Genomic DNA, 18,459 nt, shown 5'->3' with positions numbered 1-18,459 from the left:
ATCCCAGCACTTTGGGAGGTCAAGGCGGGTGGATCATCTAAGGTCAGGAGTTCGAGACCAGCCTGACCAACATGATGAAACTCCATCTCTACTAAAAAAAAAACAAAAATTAGCCGTGCGTGGTGGTGCACATCTGTAATCCCAGCTACTCGGGAGGCTGAGGCAGGAGAACCCGGGAGGTGGAGGTTGCAGTGAGCCAAGATGGAGCCATTGCATTCCAGCCTGGGTGACAGAGTGAGACTCCATCTCAAAAAAAAAAAAAAAAAAACAATCAACCAAACACCATTTTCCACTAGTCCGTCCACCAGGTAGGAGGCAATTGTCTTCCACACACCGCCCAAAACCCCACAGCAAGAACGGGGAAATAAACACGAGCAGCTCATTTAAAGTCTTGAGATCCGAAAGCTGTTTAGGACTCTCCAATTCACGCTCTAAATCATGTTTGTGGATGTCAAATGCTGGAATGATGGGAGATGACGGGGAAACTCTACCCCTACAGTCTAACTTTGTCCACACCAGCATCTATTCAAATGTTCTAGGAATCCCTCTAAAATCTTCAGGAAGCAGTGCTTTGGGTGAATGACATCAGTGACCAAGAATGAATAAGGACTTAAGATCTAAGCAGGGTGAGAAGTTCAGACACCCAGAGGCATGAGGGATGCCAGGGGCTCCTCCATAAAACAGTAGCTGTTGGCCGGATGTGGTGCCTCATGCCTATAATCCCAAGACTCTGGGAGGCCAAGGTGGGTGGATCACTTGAGCTGAGGAGTTGGAGACCAGCCTGGCCAACATGGTGAGACCCCGTCTCTACTAAAAATACAAAAATTAGCCGGGCGTGGTGGCAGGTGCCTATAATCTCAGCTACTCAGGAGGCTGAGGCAGGAGAATCACTTGAACCTGGCGGGGTGGAGGTTGCAGTGAGCCGAGATTGCGTCACTGCACTCCAGCCTGGGCAACAGAGCGAAACTCTGTCTCAAGAAAATAAAAAATAAAAAATAAGAGTAGCTGTCCCCAGTCGATGGGATCCCTGCAAACCACAATGCTTGGTCATGCAAGAGGGAAAGCAAGAGCTAAATATAACTGCCCAGTGATGCATGCACGTTAGCTGTGTTCCAAATAGCAGGGCTTACTTCCCAGCTTCACAGCAGATCCTAAATGATTTAGGGACTTTTGAATACGAGGTCCCAAAGAGCCTGCTGACTGACCTAGGAGGACTGCAATGGTGAGTACGTCCTCCTCCTAATTCCCCTGTAAATTTTAGTCCCGATCCAAGAAACTTCCCAGGTCCTGGGTGCCTGTGGGTTTTCGGTACTAACAGAAAGGGAATCTGCTGTGCTGGCTTTTGTTTTGTTTTGTTTTGTTTTTTGAGATGGAGTCTCACTCTGTCGCCCAGGCTGGAGTGCAGTCGCACGATCTCAGCTCACTGCAAGCTCTGCCTCCCAGGTTCACACCATTCTCCTGCCTCAGCCTTCCGAGTAGCTGGGACTACAGGCGCATGCCACCACGCCCGGCTAATTTTTTGTATTTTTAGTAGAGACGGGGTTTCACCATGTTAGCCAGGATGGTCTCGATCTCCTCCTGACCTCGTGATCCGCCCGTCTTGGCCTCCCAAAGTGCTGGGATTACAGGTGTGAGCCACCATGTCCAGCCTTGTGCTGGGTTTTAACTTAACTCTCCTGGGTGGAGAAAGCACCGTGGCGGCCCCCTGGTCACAGCTCTCCTCCTAATGATGACATTGATTGTGAAAAACAGGGCAGAAATCATCACAGCTAAGTATCTTCCACCTTTGCTCTCTCTCTGCAGGGTAGCTTGTAGGGGCTTTCCTGCAGGACTGTCTCTAACCCCAGCAACAATTCCGCAGCGTATGTACCAACCGTTTCCCACTTTGTAGACGTAAACAACCCAAGCGCTGCGGCAGTGAGGAACTTGTAAACTTTCACACAACCAAACACAAGGCAGAACAGCCCTGGAATCAAAGCCAGAAGGTTCGATTCCAGAGTTTTAGCAGTTTCACGAACCGTCAGCCATCGTGGACCTGTTTTGTGCCAGCCCGAGTTTGGTTTCTGCCTTTTAAAGAAAGCACAGTTTTCCAATCAGCAAGGCATGAAGGAGAGGCACCAGCGGAGCGAGACTTACCATTTTCTTTGAAGCACAGCTTCTTTTTCTGGTAAGCAATGAAGCTAGAGATGGCTCCAGCCACGGCGACGACGACAGCCCCCACAATCCCGGGGATCACACCTGGGGCGTCGGCTGCAGGAGGAAGCACACAGCATCATGATTGAGACACGCACAGTGCAGAGAAAATCCCAGGGGACAGTGGCTGGCAGAGACAGTCAGTCTGAGAGCACCAAGATCCTCAGAACATCTCAGATGCCTGAGCTGACCGATGTGCAAAGGAAGCATGCCAAGAATGGTACAAGGAAAGGCAAAGCAAGGCACAGTCTCCCATCACCAGTTGTGCTGGGCAGACTTGGTCGGACCATGGAGGGAGTGGAGCGGGAGAAAAGAGACATGAAGAGAGGCCAGCGAGGTACGGGCAGAAGCTCAGCAGAACCAAGGCAGAGACAAAAAAAGACGAAGACAGATGGAAAGAGAGAGCTGGGGCTGGGCGCGGTGGCTCACGCCTGTAATCCCAGCACTTTGGGAGGCCAAGGCAGGTGGATCGCCTGAGGTCAGGAGTTTGAGACCAGCCTGGTCAACATGGTAAAACCTGTCTCTATGAAAAATACAAAAATTAGCCGGGAGTACTGGTGGGTGCCTTTAATCCCAGCTACTCAGGAGGCTGAGTCCAGAGAATCACTTGAACCCGGGAGGCAGAGGTTGCAGTGAGCTGAGATTGTGCCACTGCACTCCAGCCTGGGTGACAGAGCAATTCACCATCTCAAAACAAAACAAAAAAGAAAGAGAGAGCTGGACTTCAAACCTGGAGGAAAGAGCCCAGGTAGGGGCAGAAGATAAAGAAACAAAGACCTGCAATGCTTGGTGCATTTGCCAATGCATTTTGTATCGTTAGAATGCTCCTTTTTCACCCCCTGAAGACAGCTTTGGGTTTCAATGCAAACATTTTAAATCTATCTCTATCTATTTAATTAATTATTATTATTGTGTATTATTTTGAGATGGGTTCTTGCTCTGTCAAACAGGCTGGAGTGCAATGATGTAATCACAGCTCACTGCAATCTTGAACTCCTGGGCTCATAAGATCCTCCCACTTCAGCCTTCCGAGTAGCTGGGACTACAGGTGTGCACCACCATGCCTGGTTAATTACTGTGGTTTTATAGAATTGGGGTCTTGCTATGTTGCCCAGTCTGATCTCGAACTCGCAGCCTAAAGCAACCTGCCTGCTGCCTAGGCCTCCCAAAATGCTGGGATTACATGCATGAGCCACCACACTCAGCCTTTTTTTTTTTTTTTTTAATGTCATTCCAGCAATAATTCTTTTTTGTTTTTGGGAGACAGAGTCTTGCTCTGTTGCCCAGGCTGGAGTGCAGTGGTGCGATCTCAGCTCACTGCAACCTCTGCGTCCCAGGTTCAAGCTGTTCTCCTGCCTCAGCCTCCCGAGTAGCTGGGATTACAGATGTGTGCCACCACCCCTGGCTAGTTTTTTTTTTTTTTGAAATGCAGTCTTACTTTGTCACCCAGGCTGGAGTGCAGTGGCACTATTTCAGCTCACTGCAGCCTCTGCTTCCTGGGTTCAAGCAATTCTTGTGCCTCCTGAGTAGCTAGGACTACAGGTGCATGCCACACGCCCGGCTAATTTTTGTATTTTTTGTAGAGATGGGGTTTCACCATGTTGGCCAGGCTGGTCTCGAACTCCTGACCTCAAGTGATCCACCCGCCTTGGCCTCCCGAAGTGCTAGGATTACAGGTGTGAGCCACCACACCTGGCCTAATTTTTGTATTTTTTGTAGAAAAGGGGTTTCACCATGTTGGCCAGGCTGGTTTCGAACTCTTGGCCTCAAGCAATCCTCCCGCCTTAGCCTCCCAAAGTTCTGGGATGACAGGCGTGAGCCACCGCGACTGGCCATTGAAGAGATTCTTAATTCCAAATGTCAGATGTGAGCTTTAGAGGACCCTTCTCCAGATAGAATCTTCTCCGCCCTCCACAACGGGGAAGGAGAATCGTCTGACTTTCAGCAAAAACACTGGCTCCAAACATCGCCTGTGGGTGGTGTGTTCACTTGGCCAGTCTTTAGTATGTGCAGGACACAGTCATGTCATGGAAAGATTTTTCAAGCTTAACTACCCCTCCCTGATGAAGTGACATACTAGACATTAACTCTCTAGAAGGCCAAGAACGAGGGTAGACTACCCACTTTTCTTTTTCCACTAAACATTCGTTGCATATTTTAAGAATCCACATTTTATCAGTGATTAAAATGGCAAACAGGTGTTAAAATCTTTGGCCAAATTAGTATCTCTTCTGCCAAAGGAGTTGCTTAAAACCAGGCATTTTGCTAGAAGCAAAGTCCCTGAGAATTTGATACTAAAATACAAAGCTATTGTCCTCGCCCCTCCCTCTCTCCTGTCTCTCCTCTCTCCTTCCCTCTTTCCTTCCTTTCCTCCTTTTCTTCTGTTTCCCTCTCTCCTTTCCTTCCCTCCTTTCCTCCCTTCCCCTTCCTTCCTTCCTCCCTTCCTTCTCTCCCTCCCTTCTCTCCCTCCCTCTTTCCCTTCACTTCCTTCTTCTTCCTTCCTTTCTTCCTTTCCTTCCTTCTTTCCTCCCTCCTCCCTTCCTTTTCCCTCCCTGTCTTTGTCCTTCCTCCCTTCCTTCCTTCTTTCCTTTCCTTCCTTCCTCCCTCTTTTCCCTCCCTTCTTTTCCTTCCTTTCCTTCCTCCCTTCCTTTTTCCCCCCCTTTTCCTTTCTTCCCTCTCTCCTTCCCTCCCTTCCTTCCCTTCTTTCCTCCTTCCTTCTCTCTCTCCATCCCTCCTTCTTTCCTTCCCTCCTTCCTTTTCTTCCTCCCTACTTCTCTCTTTCTCTCTTACCTCATTTTATTTTCTTTACGTTTTAAAAGGAATTCTTTCTGTCATTATTTTCTTGTCCCATCTAAGGGAAAAGGTTATGAAAAAGGAGACAGGAGATACGTCACCGGCATTTCCATGGAGAACGCAATGCCTGTTACAGCCAGGGTGGGAGCGATCCACATTTCCACCCGCCACGTGGTTACTGACGTTCTCAAAGGCCAAGCGCAACTGAGGATACTGCGTCACAAGCTTCTGATCACTAGGGTGAGTGTAGGAGCTTTCGTAAATTCAAGGACAAGGCTAAGCGTGATGTAGCGGTCAGATTGCCAGCCAGGGCATCGTGGGCAGGTGACCAAACATAAAATCCGGGTCACATGGGCACCTGGAGCAGGGCTGCTTTGCTGGGGGGACCTCTGCAGCTACATCACTTGGGAGCACTTGGCACAGAACACCCGTGCCTCCTGCCAGTAGCTTTAGGAGGCCGATGCCAGTGCAGTCCGCCACTCTCAGACATTCTGCTTCCCCTTCTCAACACCATGAGGGAGAGACAAGAAGACAGAAGCCAGGTGCACCTACCCTCTTCCCCTTCTTTCCTGTGGCTTCCTCCACCATCACTGCCTCCTTTTCCTGCAAGACAAAAGCAATGTCTGCAACAGGAAGATTTGGGGTAAGGAAAGATTCACGGCCAGGACCGTGAAGAGGCTGGGGTCCTGCTTCTTACACTCTACGGGGGTACGTGTTACCCAGCTACAGAGCTGGGGTCCTGACTATTACACTCTAAGGGTGCACGTTACACAGCTGTATAGCTGGGGTGCTGCCTGTTATACTCTATGGGGGTGCATGTTACCCAGCTACAGAGCTGGGGTGCTGCCTATTACACTCTAGGGGTGCACGTTACCCAGCTACAGAGCTGGGGTGCTGCCTATTACACTCTAGGGGTGCATGTTACCCAGCTACAGAGCTGGGGTGCTGCCTATTACACTCTAAGGGTGCATGTTACCCAGCTACAGAGCTGGGGTGCTGCCTATTACACTCTAGGGGTGCTCTGAGAACCCGTGCTCCCAGGCATTATCACTATTCTCAGGGCTTTAATATTCACATTCCTTAAATTATAGAAAACAGCCTAAGAAAACGAAGCTGAAACAACATTAGCTATTTGCAAGAACACACAGGTGAATGGATGCGTGAGGAGCTGCTGAGAAGGGCCCAATCAACAGGCCCTGTCCCTCAGAAAAGTGGGGCAGCTGCCTGGGCCCTGAACTCTTCTCCCAGGACCGAACCTCTACGGGGCAGCCTTTACTTCCCACATCCTTGAAGCCTCAGCAAACAGGCAGAGTTCCCACAGAGATGGCTGAACATTTCACTGTGAGTTCACAGAGAACTGAGAGTTTAGACCCTGTGGTGATTCTGCAGAGCAGGTGAGCATCATGGGATGGAGAGAGAAAAGAGACAGAAAGCAAGATAACTGTACCTTCTCCACCTGAAACACCATCCGCAAGGTCAGCATCTGAAAAGCTATCTAGGAAAGAAAATACAGCATTATCTGTCAACCTGGAACTCCTCCAAGGGTCTTCATGTCTTAGAATAAAGGAAAAACTCATGAAAACCAGCCTGTTCATCAACGTGGTGAAACCCCATCTCTACTAAGAATACAAAAATTAGCCAGGTGTGGTGACAGGCACATGTAATCCCAGCTACTCGGGAGGCTGAGGCAGGAGAATCACTTGAACCCTGGAGGTGGAGGTTGCAGTGAGCCAAGATGGTACCACTGCACTCCGGCCTGGGCAAGAAGAGCTAAACTACGTCTCAAGACAAAACAAAACAAAAAACCATAAATAAAGTGGAAAAACATGAGCATAATATTGCATGCTGGCAATATTTATGTCTGTAAATAAATGAAGAAGGCTTATAAATCAATAATGTCATCTCAGAATATAAGAATAAAAGGCAAAGCATACAATACACAAAATAAGAAGTATCCACGGCCAATTGATGCAGGTTTTTTTTTTTTTTTTTTAATTTTAAAAGTAAAGTCATGAAACCAGGAGAAAGTTGATAGAAAATTTCACACTATTTGCAAAGGTTTCCTAGGTGATAACTAATATTGGAGATGGTGTGAAGACAGGAACATTTGCACACACCCCTGGCATCAAAATAAACTGGTAAAATTCTGCAGCAAATTAACAACCAGGTCAAAAGCTGTGAAAGTACTCACACACATTGATCTAAACAATTTGAATGCTAGAAATGTCTTCGAAGGAATAAAAATAGTGCATGGAGGTGACTCAGATTTGCTTTGTTAATTCATAATTCTAAAATGCCAGAAGAAACATAACATTTTCAGAATTAGGGATTAGTTAAAGGAAGTATATAATTATATACGCAGTATGTAATAGTACATGATTATCAGTAAAACTCATACAATAGAAATGATATATGACATGAAAAAATGTTCATGGAATATCAGTAAGCAAAAAGTAATGTTACAATGCAGTACAAACAAAAGACTTGGAACTTTATTTAAAATTTATTTCATTTAGATTAATATATAGGCTGGGTGAGGTGGCTCGTGCCTGTAATCTCAGAGATTTGGGATGCTGAGCAAGAGGACTGCTTGAGGCCAGGAGTTTCAGACCAGCCTGGGCAACATACTGAGACCCCATCTCTACAAAAAATGAAAAAACCAACTGGTCACGGTGCTGTGTGCCTGCAGCCCCAGCTACTTGAAAGGCTGAGGCAGGGGGATCTCTCTAGCCCAGGAGTTGGAGGCTGTGGTATGCTCTATATTTAATATGATCACAGCACTGTACTCTCTAGCCTGGACAACAGAGTGAGACCCTGTCTCAAAAAAGAGAAAAAAAGACATATAAAATACTAGCACAAATAGCCATCAAAATGTCAACAAGATATGGACATCATTAATATTTTTCTGTGTTAAAAATTAAATACGTAAACAAAAAAACCCTAAACTATAAACTTTCGACAACCATTTGGCTAAAAAAAAAGACGGGTGCTATTCAAATTACGCTAAAAATGCTGTGATATGTCAGAAAAACCGACTTAAATATTTAAGGGCAAAAAGATTTAAAACACACTAGCTTCTCCATAAGGAATGTGTATGCCAATACTTTTCTCTTTATCAAGTCTATATTTAAATTCTTGTATGCAATTTTTTAGAAGTTCCATAAGATGGAACTTGGAAGTAAAAGTAGCAAACTAGTCCAGGCACAGTGGCTCACACCTGTCATCCCAGCAGGTGATGGGAGGCCTTGGTGGGCCTTGGAGGCCAAGGTGGGTGGATCACTTGAGGTCAGGAGTTTGAGACCAGCCTGGCCAACATGGCAAAACCCTGTCTCTACTAAAAATACAAAAATTAGCCGGGCATGGCAGTGTGTGCCTGTAATTCCAGCTACTCAGGAGGCTGATGCAGGAGAATCACTTGAACCCTGTAGGTGGAGGTTGCAGTGAGCCAAGATGGCACCACTGCACTCCAGCCTGGGTGACAGAGCAACACTCTGTCTCAAAAAAAAAAAAGCAAACTAAAAATAAAATCCAAAAATCCAAGCTGAATATCTATTTTTGAAATGTACATTTTCCACTCCATGAACATGGGCATTACACTGCACAGGCAGTCAACAGTAAGCACACACTCATCCGAAGTCACCTCCTCTCAGCTGACATAAATATCACTGAATTCTGAACCACATGAAGACATCCCACAGGGTCAGAGACTCTTACCAGACGAACTAGGGTGGTTGGGGTTTGGATTCGGCTTCGGTTTGGGTGGGTTCGGTGGTGGTGGGTCGTCTGTTTGTGAAAGGTGAGAGTTGCAATTATAAGTGCCTTGCAGTAAAGAAAATGAAACATCAGTTTACATACAGATGGTTCCCTGAACAGAAATTGGACCTTGGCCTTTGTCCTGGTGGGGATACCTGTACACACACAGTCTCCTGCCAGTTTCCTCCCATCAACTTTGAGCCACAGTTCTTAATTTCAAGTATGTTCAATAAAAATTAAAGCGGGTGTCCACACCAGCTCCAGAATTTCTGGGGCCAAAATAAAAAGGTGGGACCCATTTTTCAAATGTTCTTAAGTATTCCAAGATGGCAGCAACAGAGCAGTAAACCAGTATGGTGCCCATGCCAAACCAACATGCCATGGGGTCCCATGCCACTGCACAGGTCACATGCTCGTGAAGCCAGCCCTGGCCAGGGTAGGCACATTTGTCTCATGTCCTTCCAAAGACCGTAAGAGTTTTAAAATAAAAGCACACGTACTGGTTGTAAAGAAAAACCCAACGACAACAGCAAGAACAAACCAACACACCTATTCCCTAGGTTTCCACTGTGAAAACTGGTTCCCTTTATAATTTAAATGGGAGAATTCTCTCTGAAATGATCATCATTGGGTGATAATAAGCAGGTCAGCAGCAGAAGAGATTAAAGGATAATACTCACCATTTCCTCCATCAACAACAGCATCTCCTAAGTCAAAGTCATCCCCTAAAAGAGGGGAAAAAGCAGTTAATACCAAATTCCAGAGAGAAACAAGGAAGGAATGACCTCGTCAACAGATCAAAAACACACCACAGCCCCACATTCCTAAATATTTTTGTGAATATCAGCTTGACCACGATCTCATTAGAAAAAGTGAATTCCTGACCATTTTTACATCACTATTCTCTCAGATAAAAAGAATAAAAAACAGAGAGACAGAGACAGAGAAAAAGCTAGGAGAGAATCTCTCAGAGGAGGGGCAGCAGGGAGAGAGAGAAATAATTTATAAATGAGTTGTGTTGCCTGGACCAAGTTGAAATTCCGATTCTGCCTTCACATAATTTTCTCCTGTTGACTCCCCATCCCTTCATCCTCTCCTCCCAGGTCCTAACAACTTTGGAAAGGTAGACCCTAAGAGAAGGGACAGACGACTGTGATCAGATTTAGGCTACAGGGTGTCTAAAACGTGGCTCTAGCAACCCATATGTGCTCCGCAACTGATGGGACAGTTCACCATGGCCTCAGAACTTGTCTTCTAGTATGAAGAATGATTTTGAAAACCCAACTAAGATGGAGGAATGGTTGCTGGCATCCACCCAACAGCATGTACTGAGCCATCCTGAGTCACGTATGGGAATTTCCAGTCCCTTCCTCAAGGAGACTATGATAGTATAAATTCAGACGCTCAGCACCTACTCATTGGTGCTATCTGCACGATTGCTTAGTTCAAGGATCTGGGGACACGGGGTCCCTTTGCTCATGAGCTGACACCCTAGACAGGAAGCCCAATAATGAAGTGGAGCTATTAATGTTTTATATTAGAAAACTCAGAAGTGCTAAGACAAGACAGTGTCTCAGCTGTAAGACACTGATGCCGTAAGTTTTGGCATCATTTTTACTCCGTTTATCCGCCAGTGGGGTTGACCCTTGGGCAATTCCATCACGTGGCCCTTGTTTCTGACTTTTGTTTGAAAGAACAGCATTCAGGGCTGGGCGCAGTGGCTCATGCCTGTAATCCCAGCACTTTGGGAGGCCAAGGCAGGTGGATAACGAGGTCAGGAGATCGAGACCATCCTGGCTAACATGGTGAAACCCTGTCTCTACTAAAAATACAAAAAATTAGCCAGGCGTGGTGGCGGGCGCCTGTAGTCCCAGCTACTCAGGAGGCTGAGGCAGCAGAATGGTGTGAACCCAGGAGGCGGAGCTTGCAGTGAGCCAAGATTGCGCCACTGCACTCCAGCCTGGGCGACAGAGTGAGACTCCATTTCAAAAAAAGAAAAAAAAGAAAGAACAGCATTGAGAACAAATGAGGTGTGTGCCCACAGGTTGAGAGATGAGTTCACTTGTTGGTCATTATGGGGGAGATCTCAGCACCAAATGCTCTCTCTCCCAGGAAGTTGAAATCTAAAGACACAGGCCGGGCATGGTGGCTCATGCCTGTAATCCCAGCACTTTGGGAGGCAGACTGCCTGAAGTCAGGAGTTCGAGACCAGCCTGGCCAACATAGTGAAACCTCGTGTCGACTAAAAATACAACAATTAACCGCGTGTGGTGGCTGGTGCCTGCAGTCCCAGCTACTGAGGCAGCTGAGGCAGGAGAATCACCGAACCCCAGAGGCGGAGGTTGCAGTGAGCCGAGATCACACCACTGCACTCCAGCCTGGGAGTCAAGAATGAGACGCCATCTCAAAAAAAAAAAAAAAAAAAAAAAAAAAAAAAAAAAAAAAAGGGAAGAAAATCTAAAGACAGAGTAACTCAGACCCTTAGACTAAAAGCAACGGAGATGTTGTCCAAATGGCCCCAAAACATTTCACATCAGCAACCATTCTCTTACCAGAATCACTACATGAAATGCAACATCATAACACAATTCCAGTATTAACTATTAACCAGACTCCATCCGGAGCACTCAAATCACTTCTCTCTTCTTTCTAGTTGCGTAAGTCCCGTCCTGCTGTCAAGAGAAAATGATTTGCTCTTTTTCTTTGCATACTAGGAACAAGCCCTTCTCACCAGCACTCGGTTTCTTGGGGATTGCAGTGGGTTTCTTGTCTTCATTGCCTAAAGAGATAAGACATTTCAGTCAGTAAAAGTTGCAGCTGGGAAAACAAGTGTCAACTCTTTCGTGGTTAAGGATGTTTCATTTTCTTGGAAACAGTTGGAGAATGTTTTTAGCATTGTTTTTTCTCACCAGCCCACATTGAGCTGAGGTTTATAGGACGACTCTTGAGCCCAGAAGACAGGCACAGAGGCTGCTACCGGCCATGGTTTCCACAGAGACCAGGAGCCCCTTCTCCACTTCTTTTTTTGAGACTGAGTCTTGCTCTGTCACCCAGGCTGGAGTGCAATGGTGTGGTCTCCGTTCACCACAACCTCTGCCTCCTGGGTTCAGGCGATTCTCCTGCCTCAGCCTCCCGAGTAGCTGGGCTTACAGGCGCATATGCCATCACTCCCGGCTAATTTTTTGTATTTTTAGCAGAGATGGGGTTTCACCACGTTGGCCAGGTTGGTCTCGAACTCCTGACCTCAGGTGATCCACCCACCTCGGCCTCCCAAAGTGCTGAGATGACAGGCGTGAGCCACCATATCCAGCCCTTCTCCACTTCTTGACATTGAATGGGACTGTGACTGAGACGTAAGCCAGGAAGGCAGGAGAATGGCAAAGTTAGGAGAAAAACTGCCCTTTCAGAGCCCGAGATCTATGCATGAGAAGGAGAGACACCGGACTGATGGCTGAAAGGCTGTTCATGTTTCTCATATGAAACACACTTTTGGCTCCGTCAGGCCTCTGCCTAGGCTGCCCCCTCTGAGAATGGAAGCCAACCAGGGAAATCAGGGGGAGGTTGTAAGACTAAGGGCACCTCCCGCTGCAGGGAACGGCTGTTCCCAAGGGCCAAGAAGGGGTAGGTGGTCAGGAAAGAGATGATCCCCATCAGCACTGTTTCCGCTCAAACCATATGCACTGCACCACATGACATAAAATTAAAAGCTGGCCAGGTGCAGTGGCTCGCGTCTGCAATCCTCTCACGCTTCAGCACTTGGGGAGGCTGAGGTGGGAGGACTGCTCGAGCCCAGATGGTCAAGGCTGCAGTGAGCCAAGATCCCAACACTGCACTCCAACCCGAGCAACACAGTGAGACAGTGCCTCAGAAAAAAAAAAAAAAAAAAAGTAAAACATAAAAAAAGTGAAGGGGTAGCCGGGCTCAGTGGCTCATGCCTGTCATTCCAGCACTTTGGGAGGCCAAGGCGGGCAGATCATGAGGTCAGGAATTTGAAACCAGCCTGACCAACATGGTGAACCCCGTCTCTGCTGAACATACAAAAACTAGCTAGGCATGGTGCTGCATGCCTGTAATCTGTAATCCCAGTTACTCGGGAGACAGAGGCAGGAGAATCACTTGAACCCGGGAGGCGGAGGTTGCAGTGAGCCGAGATCGTGCCACTGCACTCCAGCCTGGGTGACAGAGAGAGACTCCACCTCAAATAAAAAAAAAAAAAAAAAAAAAAAAGGAGAGGGCTGTCCTGGGTTGAAGAGCATTCCTCCAAAATCCACACCCACCCCAAACCTCAAGAGGTGATCTTATTTGGAAACAGGGTCTTTGCAGTTGTAATGAGTTAAGATGAGGTTATGATAGATTAGGATAGGTCCTAATGACTGGTGCCCTTATAAGAAGCAAATTTGGATATATGGAGACACAGGGAAGAGACCAGTGTTCACAAAGGCAGAGAGCCTAGAGTGATGCAGCCACAAGCACAGGGATGCCTGGAGCCCTCAAAAGCTGGGAGAGGCAGGAAGGATCCTCCCCTAGAGTCACCAAAAAGAACTGGCTATAACTGTAGTGCATTGAGCAGTGGTCCCCCCAAAAGATGTATCTACATCCTAAAGCCTAGAACCTGGTAATGAGACTTTATTTGGAAATAGGGTCTTTGCAGATGTGCTTAGGAGAAGGATCTTGAAATGAGATCATCCTGGAGTAGAGTGGCCCTAAACCCAATGACAAGTGTCCTTGTAAGAGAAAGAAAAGGAGACACAGACACAGAGGAGGAGGCCCCACGGAGAAGGAGGCAGAGACTGGAGTGATGCGGCCACAAGCCCAGGGACACCTGGAGCTCCCAGAAGCCAGGAGAGGCAGGAGGGACCCTCCCCTAGAGGGATCATGGGTCTGTCTACACCTTGGTCTCACACTTCTGTTATCCAAGTCTGGAAGATAAATCCCTGTGGTTTAAGCCCCCAGTTGGTGGCACCTTTTTATGGCAGCCCCAGAAAACAAATACAAAGGGATGACAAGACCCAGAAGCTGATAGAGTGATAAGACGGAATTCCTTCAATTCCTTTTCCCATGCCCTTCACCGAGGGCTCTGCGTGAGGAGCGGGAGGCAGGAAGAGCTGCAGAAAAAGGAAGGAGTGGCCCCATGGAGAGAGCGGGTGCCCATTTCGAGAGGGCGGACACCAGGACTGGGCACCCCTCTCTCCTGGGGACCTCCGTTTGCTCACCACCTCCTCTAGCCCCTTCCCCAAGCGCCTGGCAAGTTTTTGCTCGGCCTCTGACCATCACGGGAGTGTGAATTATTCCACCAGGGTGGTTCGTTTATCTTAATGAGGGCATCTTGCTTTTCCTCGTCATCTGAGTCTAGTTTTTATAATAAGGCAGGTGGACACATACAGGCGGACCTCCTTCACTGCACTTTGTCTTAAGGTGCTTTGCGAATACTGTGTGTTTTACAAACGGAAGGTCTGCAGCAACCCTGTGCCAAGCCAGACTCCCGGCATCATTTTTTTCCAACAGCACGTGCCCCACTTCCTGTCTCTGTATCTCCATTTTTTAGCAATAAGGTATTTTCATTTAGAGTATAGTGGTTTTTTTTTTATTTTTATTTTATTTTATTTATTTTTTTTTTTGAGACGGAGTCTTGCTCTGTCGCCCAGGCTGGAGTGCAGTGGCATGATCTCAGCTCACTGCAAGCTCCGCCTCCCGGGTTCACGCCATTCTCCTGCCTCAGCCTCCCAAGTAGCTGGGACTACAGGCTCCCGCCAACACGCCCGGCTAATTTTTTGTATTTTTAGTAGAGACGGGGTTTCACCGTGTTAGGCAGCATGGTCTCCATCTCCTGACCTTGTGGTCCGCCCGCCTCGGCCTCCCAAAGTGCTGGGATTACAGGCTTGAGCCACTGCGCCCGGCCCAGAGTATACTGTTTTTAGAAGTAATGCTATTGCATACTTAATAGACTACAGTTGAGAGTAAACATAACATTTATATGTACTGGGAAGCCAAAAATTGCTATGACTCCCGTTATTGCGGTGGTCTAGAATCTAGCTGGAAATGGCTGGGATATGCCTGTATATACACTATGTTAACAAAATATTGACGGGATTTTAAAAAATGATGTCGATACTCACCAGGAAGGGCATCAGATAAATCGAAACCATTATCTAAGAGAGAAAAAAAAAGTCAACTTAGAAACAAGAAAAATAAAAATAAATTTGAATATTATAGAGATAAAAAATGATATGCGATTTTTCTGACTTTTTGTGATATTTAAAACAGCAACTTAACAAAATTACAAGGTGCTGTGATTTCTCTTCTCATTCTAAATATTCACTTCCATGCCTAAAAGTAAGAATATGTTAGCCTAGGTTTTAAATAAATGATGACCTTCAAGCTTAGTAGAAATTAAAACAGTGGAAAAACATGATCATTCTGTGTATTATTCTTAAAAGGCTGTTCCTTTGAAACAGATGAATAATAATTTTGAATATATACTGAAAAGAACATGGGGAACAAAATTATCCCTTTTTTATTGGCAACTTTGCTGTAATTGCAAACCAAAATATAGTAGAAACACTAGACAACCCAGAAAGACACATGCATTATGCATTAAAAAAAAAATCTCATGGAATCCCACAGAATGAGGAAACTGTCATGCTGCATTATTGATAGGCTATCCTGTTTCTACAGTCTTTAATTACAACAATTTCAATGCCACTTCAACGTGGCTGGCCGTCTCTGGCGCATTGAAGAAAAGCCAAATACAGGAAAATTGGAAAAGTCGACTTGGACTGTTTGGTCAACTGGAGGAAGAGTTACGATAATCGCCAACATCCAGCATCCCCACTCCTCAGCACCAAAGGCGTACAACATCTCTCAACCGCCAGGAAGCACCTGGCGGTGGGTGGTGAGGGGTCCAAGAACAGCCCGCAGGAGCCCTGTGAACACCGGAAGTGTGCCCAGCTCCACAGCAGGTGCAAACGACCGGGCTATGCTCCTGCGTGTATAAATGAAGTGTGCATGTATATGTCACAGGGGTGTGTGTATGTGTGTGTGCGTGTGCATGTATATTTGGGCATTTGCAGTGCACATGTATGTATTTGTGGGTCTTGTGTGCATGTATGGGGTGTGTAGGTGGGTTCTGTGTATATGTGTATGTATGTGTTGTGGGTGCATATATGCAGGTGTATGTATGCGTGGGTTTGTGTATGTGCATATGTGTAGGCGTGTTTTGTGTAAGTGTGGAGGTGTATTTTGTGGGTTTCTGTGTGTGTGTGTTTTTTGTGTGCATATGTGTCAGTGCATGTTCATGTGGGTTTGTGTGTGCATATGTAGGTGTGCATAGTGTGTAGGTGTGTTTCTGTGTGCCTATGGATAGATGCATGTATGTGTGGGTTCTGTGTGCATGTGTGTAGGTGTTATGTGTGCATATGTGTAGGTGCATGTATATGTGGGTTTGTGTATGTGTAGGTGGGTGTAGTGTATGTGTTTTTCATGTGCATGTGTGCAGCTGCATGTGTGCATGTGTCAACGTGTTTATATGTGTAGGTGTGTTTGTGTGTGCATGTGTGGGTGTGTGCATTTGTGTGTGCATGTGTGGGTGTGTGCATTTGTGGGTTTGTGTATGTGTAGGTGTGTGTAGTATGCAGGTGTGTTTCCATGTGTGCATATGCATAGGTGCATGTATGCATGTGTTGTTTGTGTGCACACATGTAGTTGTGTGCACGTGTGTGTATGGGTAGGTGAGTATAGTGTGAAGGTGTGTTTTGAGTATGTGCATACAGGTAGGTGTGTCCATGTCTGCTTCTATGTCTGTGTGTGTGTTTGTGTGTGTGTCAACAATAAGTAGAAAGTAGACAAAACCCTCAGAACAGCTCTGTGGGCCCCATGCCGGCAACCAGGGTGGAGTCGCTTCCACAACCTCAGAGCCCTGAAACGGCTGTTTCCACAACAGGACATTTGCCAGACATCATAAATGCAATTACAGCTCCTCTTGCAGCACACGGCAGATCTTTAGACGGTAGCAAGGGAGGATCCTAGTGACCCGGAATAAACCATAAGGCATGTACAGACACATGCATATATATATATGCATTCATGTTCATGTTTCCATAGAAAGCTGTAATTGTATTTTTTGAAGTTATATTATTTTTTCTTTATTTACATCTTACCTCGCCTATTTATTTGTGGTGCAACAGTTCAAAGCTACTGTCTTAGGCATTTTCAGATATGCAATGCATTCTTACTAACCACAGTCACGCTGAGTACAGTAGACCCCTGAACTTATCTCTTGCTATCTGATGGAAACGTTGTACCCTTTACCCATCATTTCCCCACATTTCCCCCACTCCCTCACTCCCAACCCCTTGGTCACCGCCATTCCACTCTGCTTCTATGAGTTCAATGATTTTAGACTCCACATAAGTGTGTCTGGGTCAGACGGTATTTGTCTTTCTGTGACCAGCTTACTGCACTTCACATCATGTCCGGTTCCATCCATGTTGTTGCCAACGGCAGGACTTCCTTCTTTTTTCGAGACAGAGTCTCACTCTGTTGCCCAAGCTGGAGTGCAATGATCTTGGCTCACTGCAACCTCCGCCTTCTGGGTTCAAGAGATTCTCCTGCCTTAGCCTCCTGAGTAGCTGGGACAATAGGCGCCTGCCACCATGCCCAGCTAGTTTTTTGTATTTTTAGTAGAGATGGGGTTTCACCATGTTGACCAGGCTGGTCTTGAACTCCTGACCTCAGGTGATCCACCTGCCTTGGCCTCCCAAAGTGCTAGGATGACAGGCATGAGCCACCACACCCAGCCAACCTCCTTCTTTTTTAAAGCTGAATACCATTCCATTGTGAATATACCCTATTTTCTTTGTTCATTTAATAGCTTTATTGAGGCATAGTTTACATAGCATGAAAGGCACTCATTTTCAGTGTGCAAATGAATGACTTTTAGTGAATGTACAGAGTTGATATAGCACATTTTATTTCCGCATTCATCCCTTGATGGGCTCTTCCATTGACTGCATGTCTTGGCTACTCCGAATGGTGCTGCAATAAACATGGCAGGGGAGTGTCTCTTTAACATACTGATTTCCTTTCCTTATCCCAAATAAATATATATATATACACATATACACATACTACATATATATACACACACACTATATATACACATACTATATATACACATACTATATATACATACTATATATACACACATACTATATATACATACTATATATACACATACTATATATACATACTATATATACACACATACTATATATACATACTATATATACACATACTATATATACATACTATATATACACACATACTATATATACATACTATATATACACACATACTATATATATACACATACTATATATACATACTATATATACACATACTATATATATACACATACTATATATACACACATACTATATATACGTACTATATATACACATACTATATATATACACATACTATATATATACACATACTATATATACATACTATATATACACACATACTATATATACGTACTATATATACACATACTATATATATACACATACTATATATACACACATACTATATATACGTACTATATATACACATACTATATATATACACATACTATATATATACACATACTATATATACATACTATATATACACACATACTATATATACGTACTATATATACACATACTATATATATACACA

At 45.6% G+C, this 18,459-nt stretch overlaps 1 protein-coding gene across 3 annotated transcripts in view; it reads right to left on the bottom strand.

The window, feature by feature from the left end:
* The window catches only part of CD99 (CD99 molecule (Xg blood group)), a 53,157-nt gene that overhangs the window by 13,027 nt on the left and 21,671 nt on the right, over positions 1-18,459 (bottom strand). For all 3 annotated transcript variants that reach the window (XM_055269662.2, XM_055269664.2, XM_055269663.2), the window contains exons 2-8: positions 14,856-14,888; positions 11,471-11,518; positions 9,420-9,464; positions 8,701-8,769; positions 6,434-6,481; positions 5,539-5,589; positions 2,137-2,250 (exon numbers count right to left, since the gene is read on the bottom strand). In XM_055269662.2, the coding sequence (XP_055125637.1) occupies positions 2,137-2,250; positions 5,539-5,589; positions 6,434-6,481; positions 8,701-8,769; positions 9,420-9,464; positions 11,471-11,518; positions 14,856-14,888 (408 nt within the window). The remainder of the gene's footprint in view (positions 1-2,136; positions 2,251-5,538; positions 5,590-6,433; positions 6,482-8,700; positions 8,770-9,419; positions 9,465-11,470; positions 11,519-14,855; positions 14,889-18,459) is intronic.

The sequence above is a fragment of the Symphalangus syndactylus genome, chromosome Y (genome assembly GCF_028878055.3).
Source record: "Symphalangus syndactylus isolate Jambi chromosome Y, NHGRI_mSymSyn1-v2.1_pri, whole genome shotgun sequence".
NCBI classification, from domain to species: domain Eukaryota; kingdom Metazoa; phylum Chordata; class Mammalia; order Primates; family Hylobatidae; genus Symphalangus; species Symphalangus syndactylus.
This window is presented reverse-complemented; position numbering and strand designations above follow the sequence as displayed.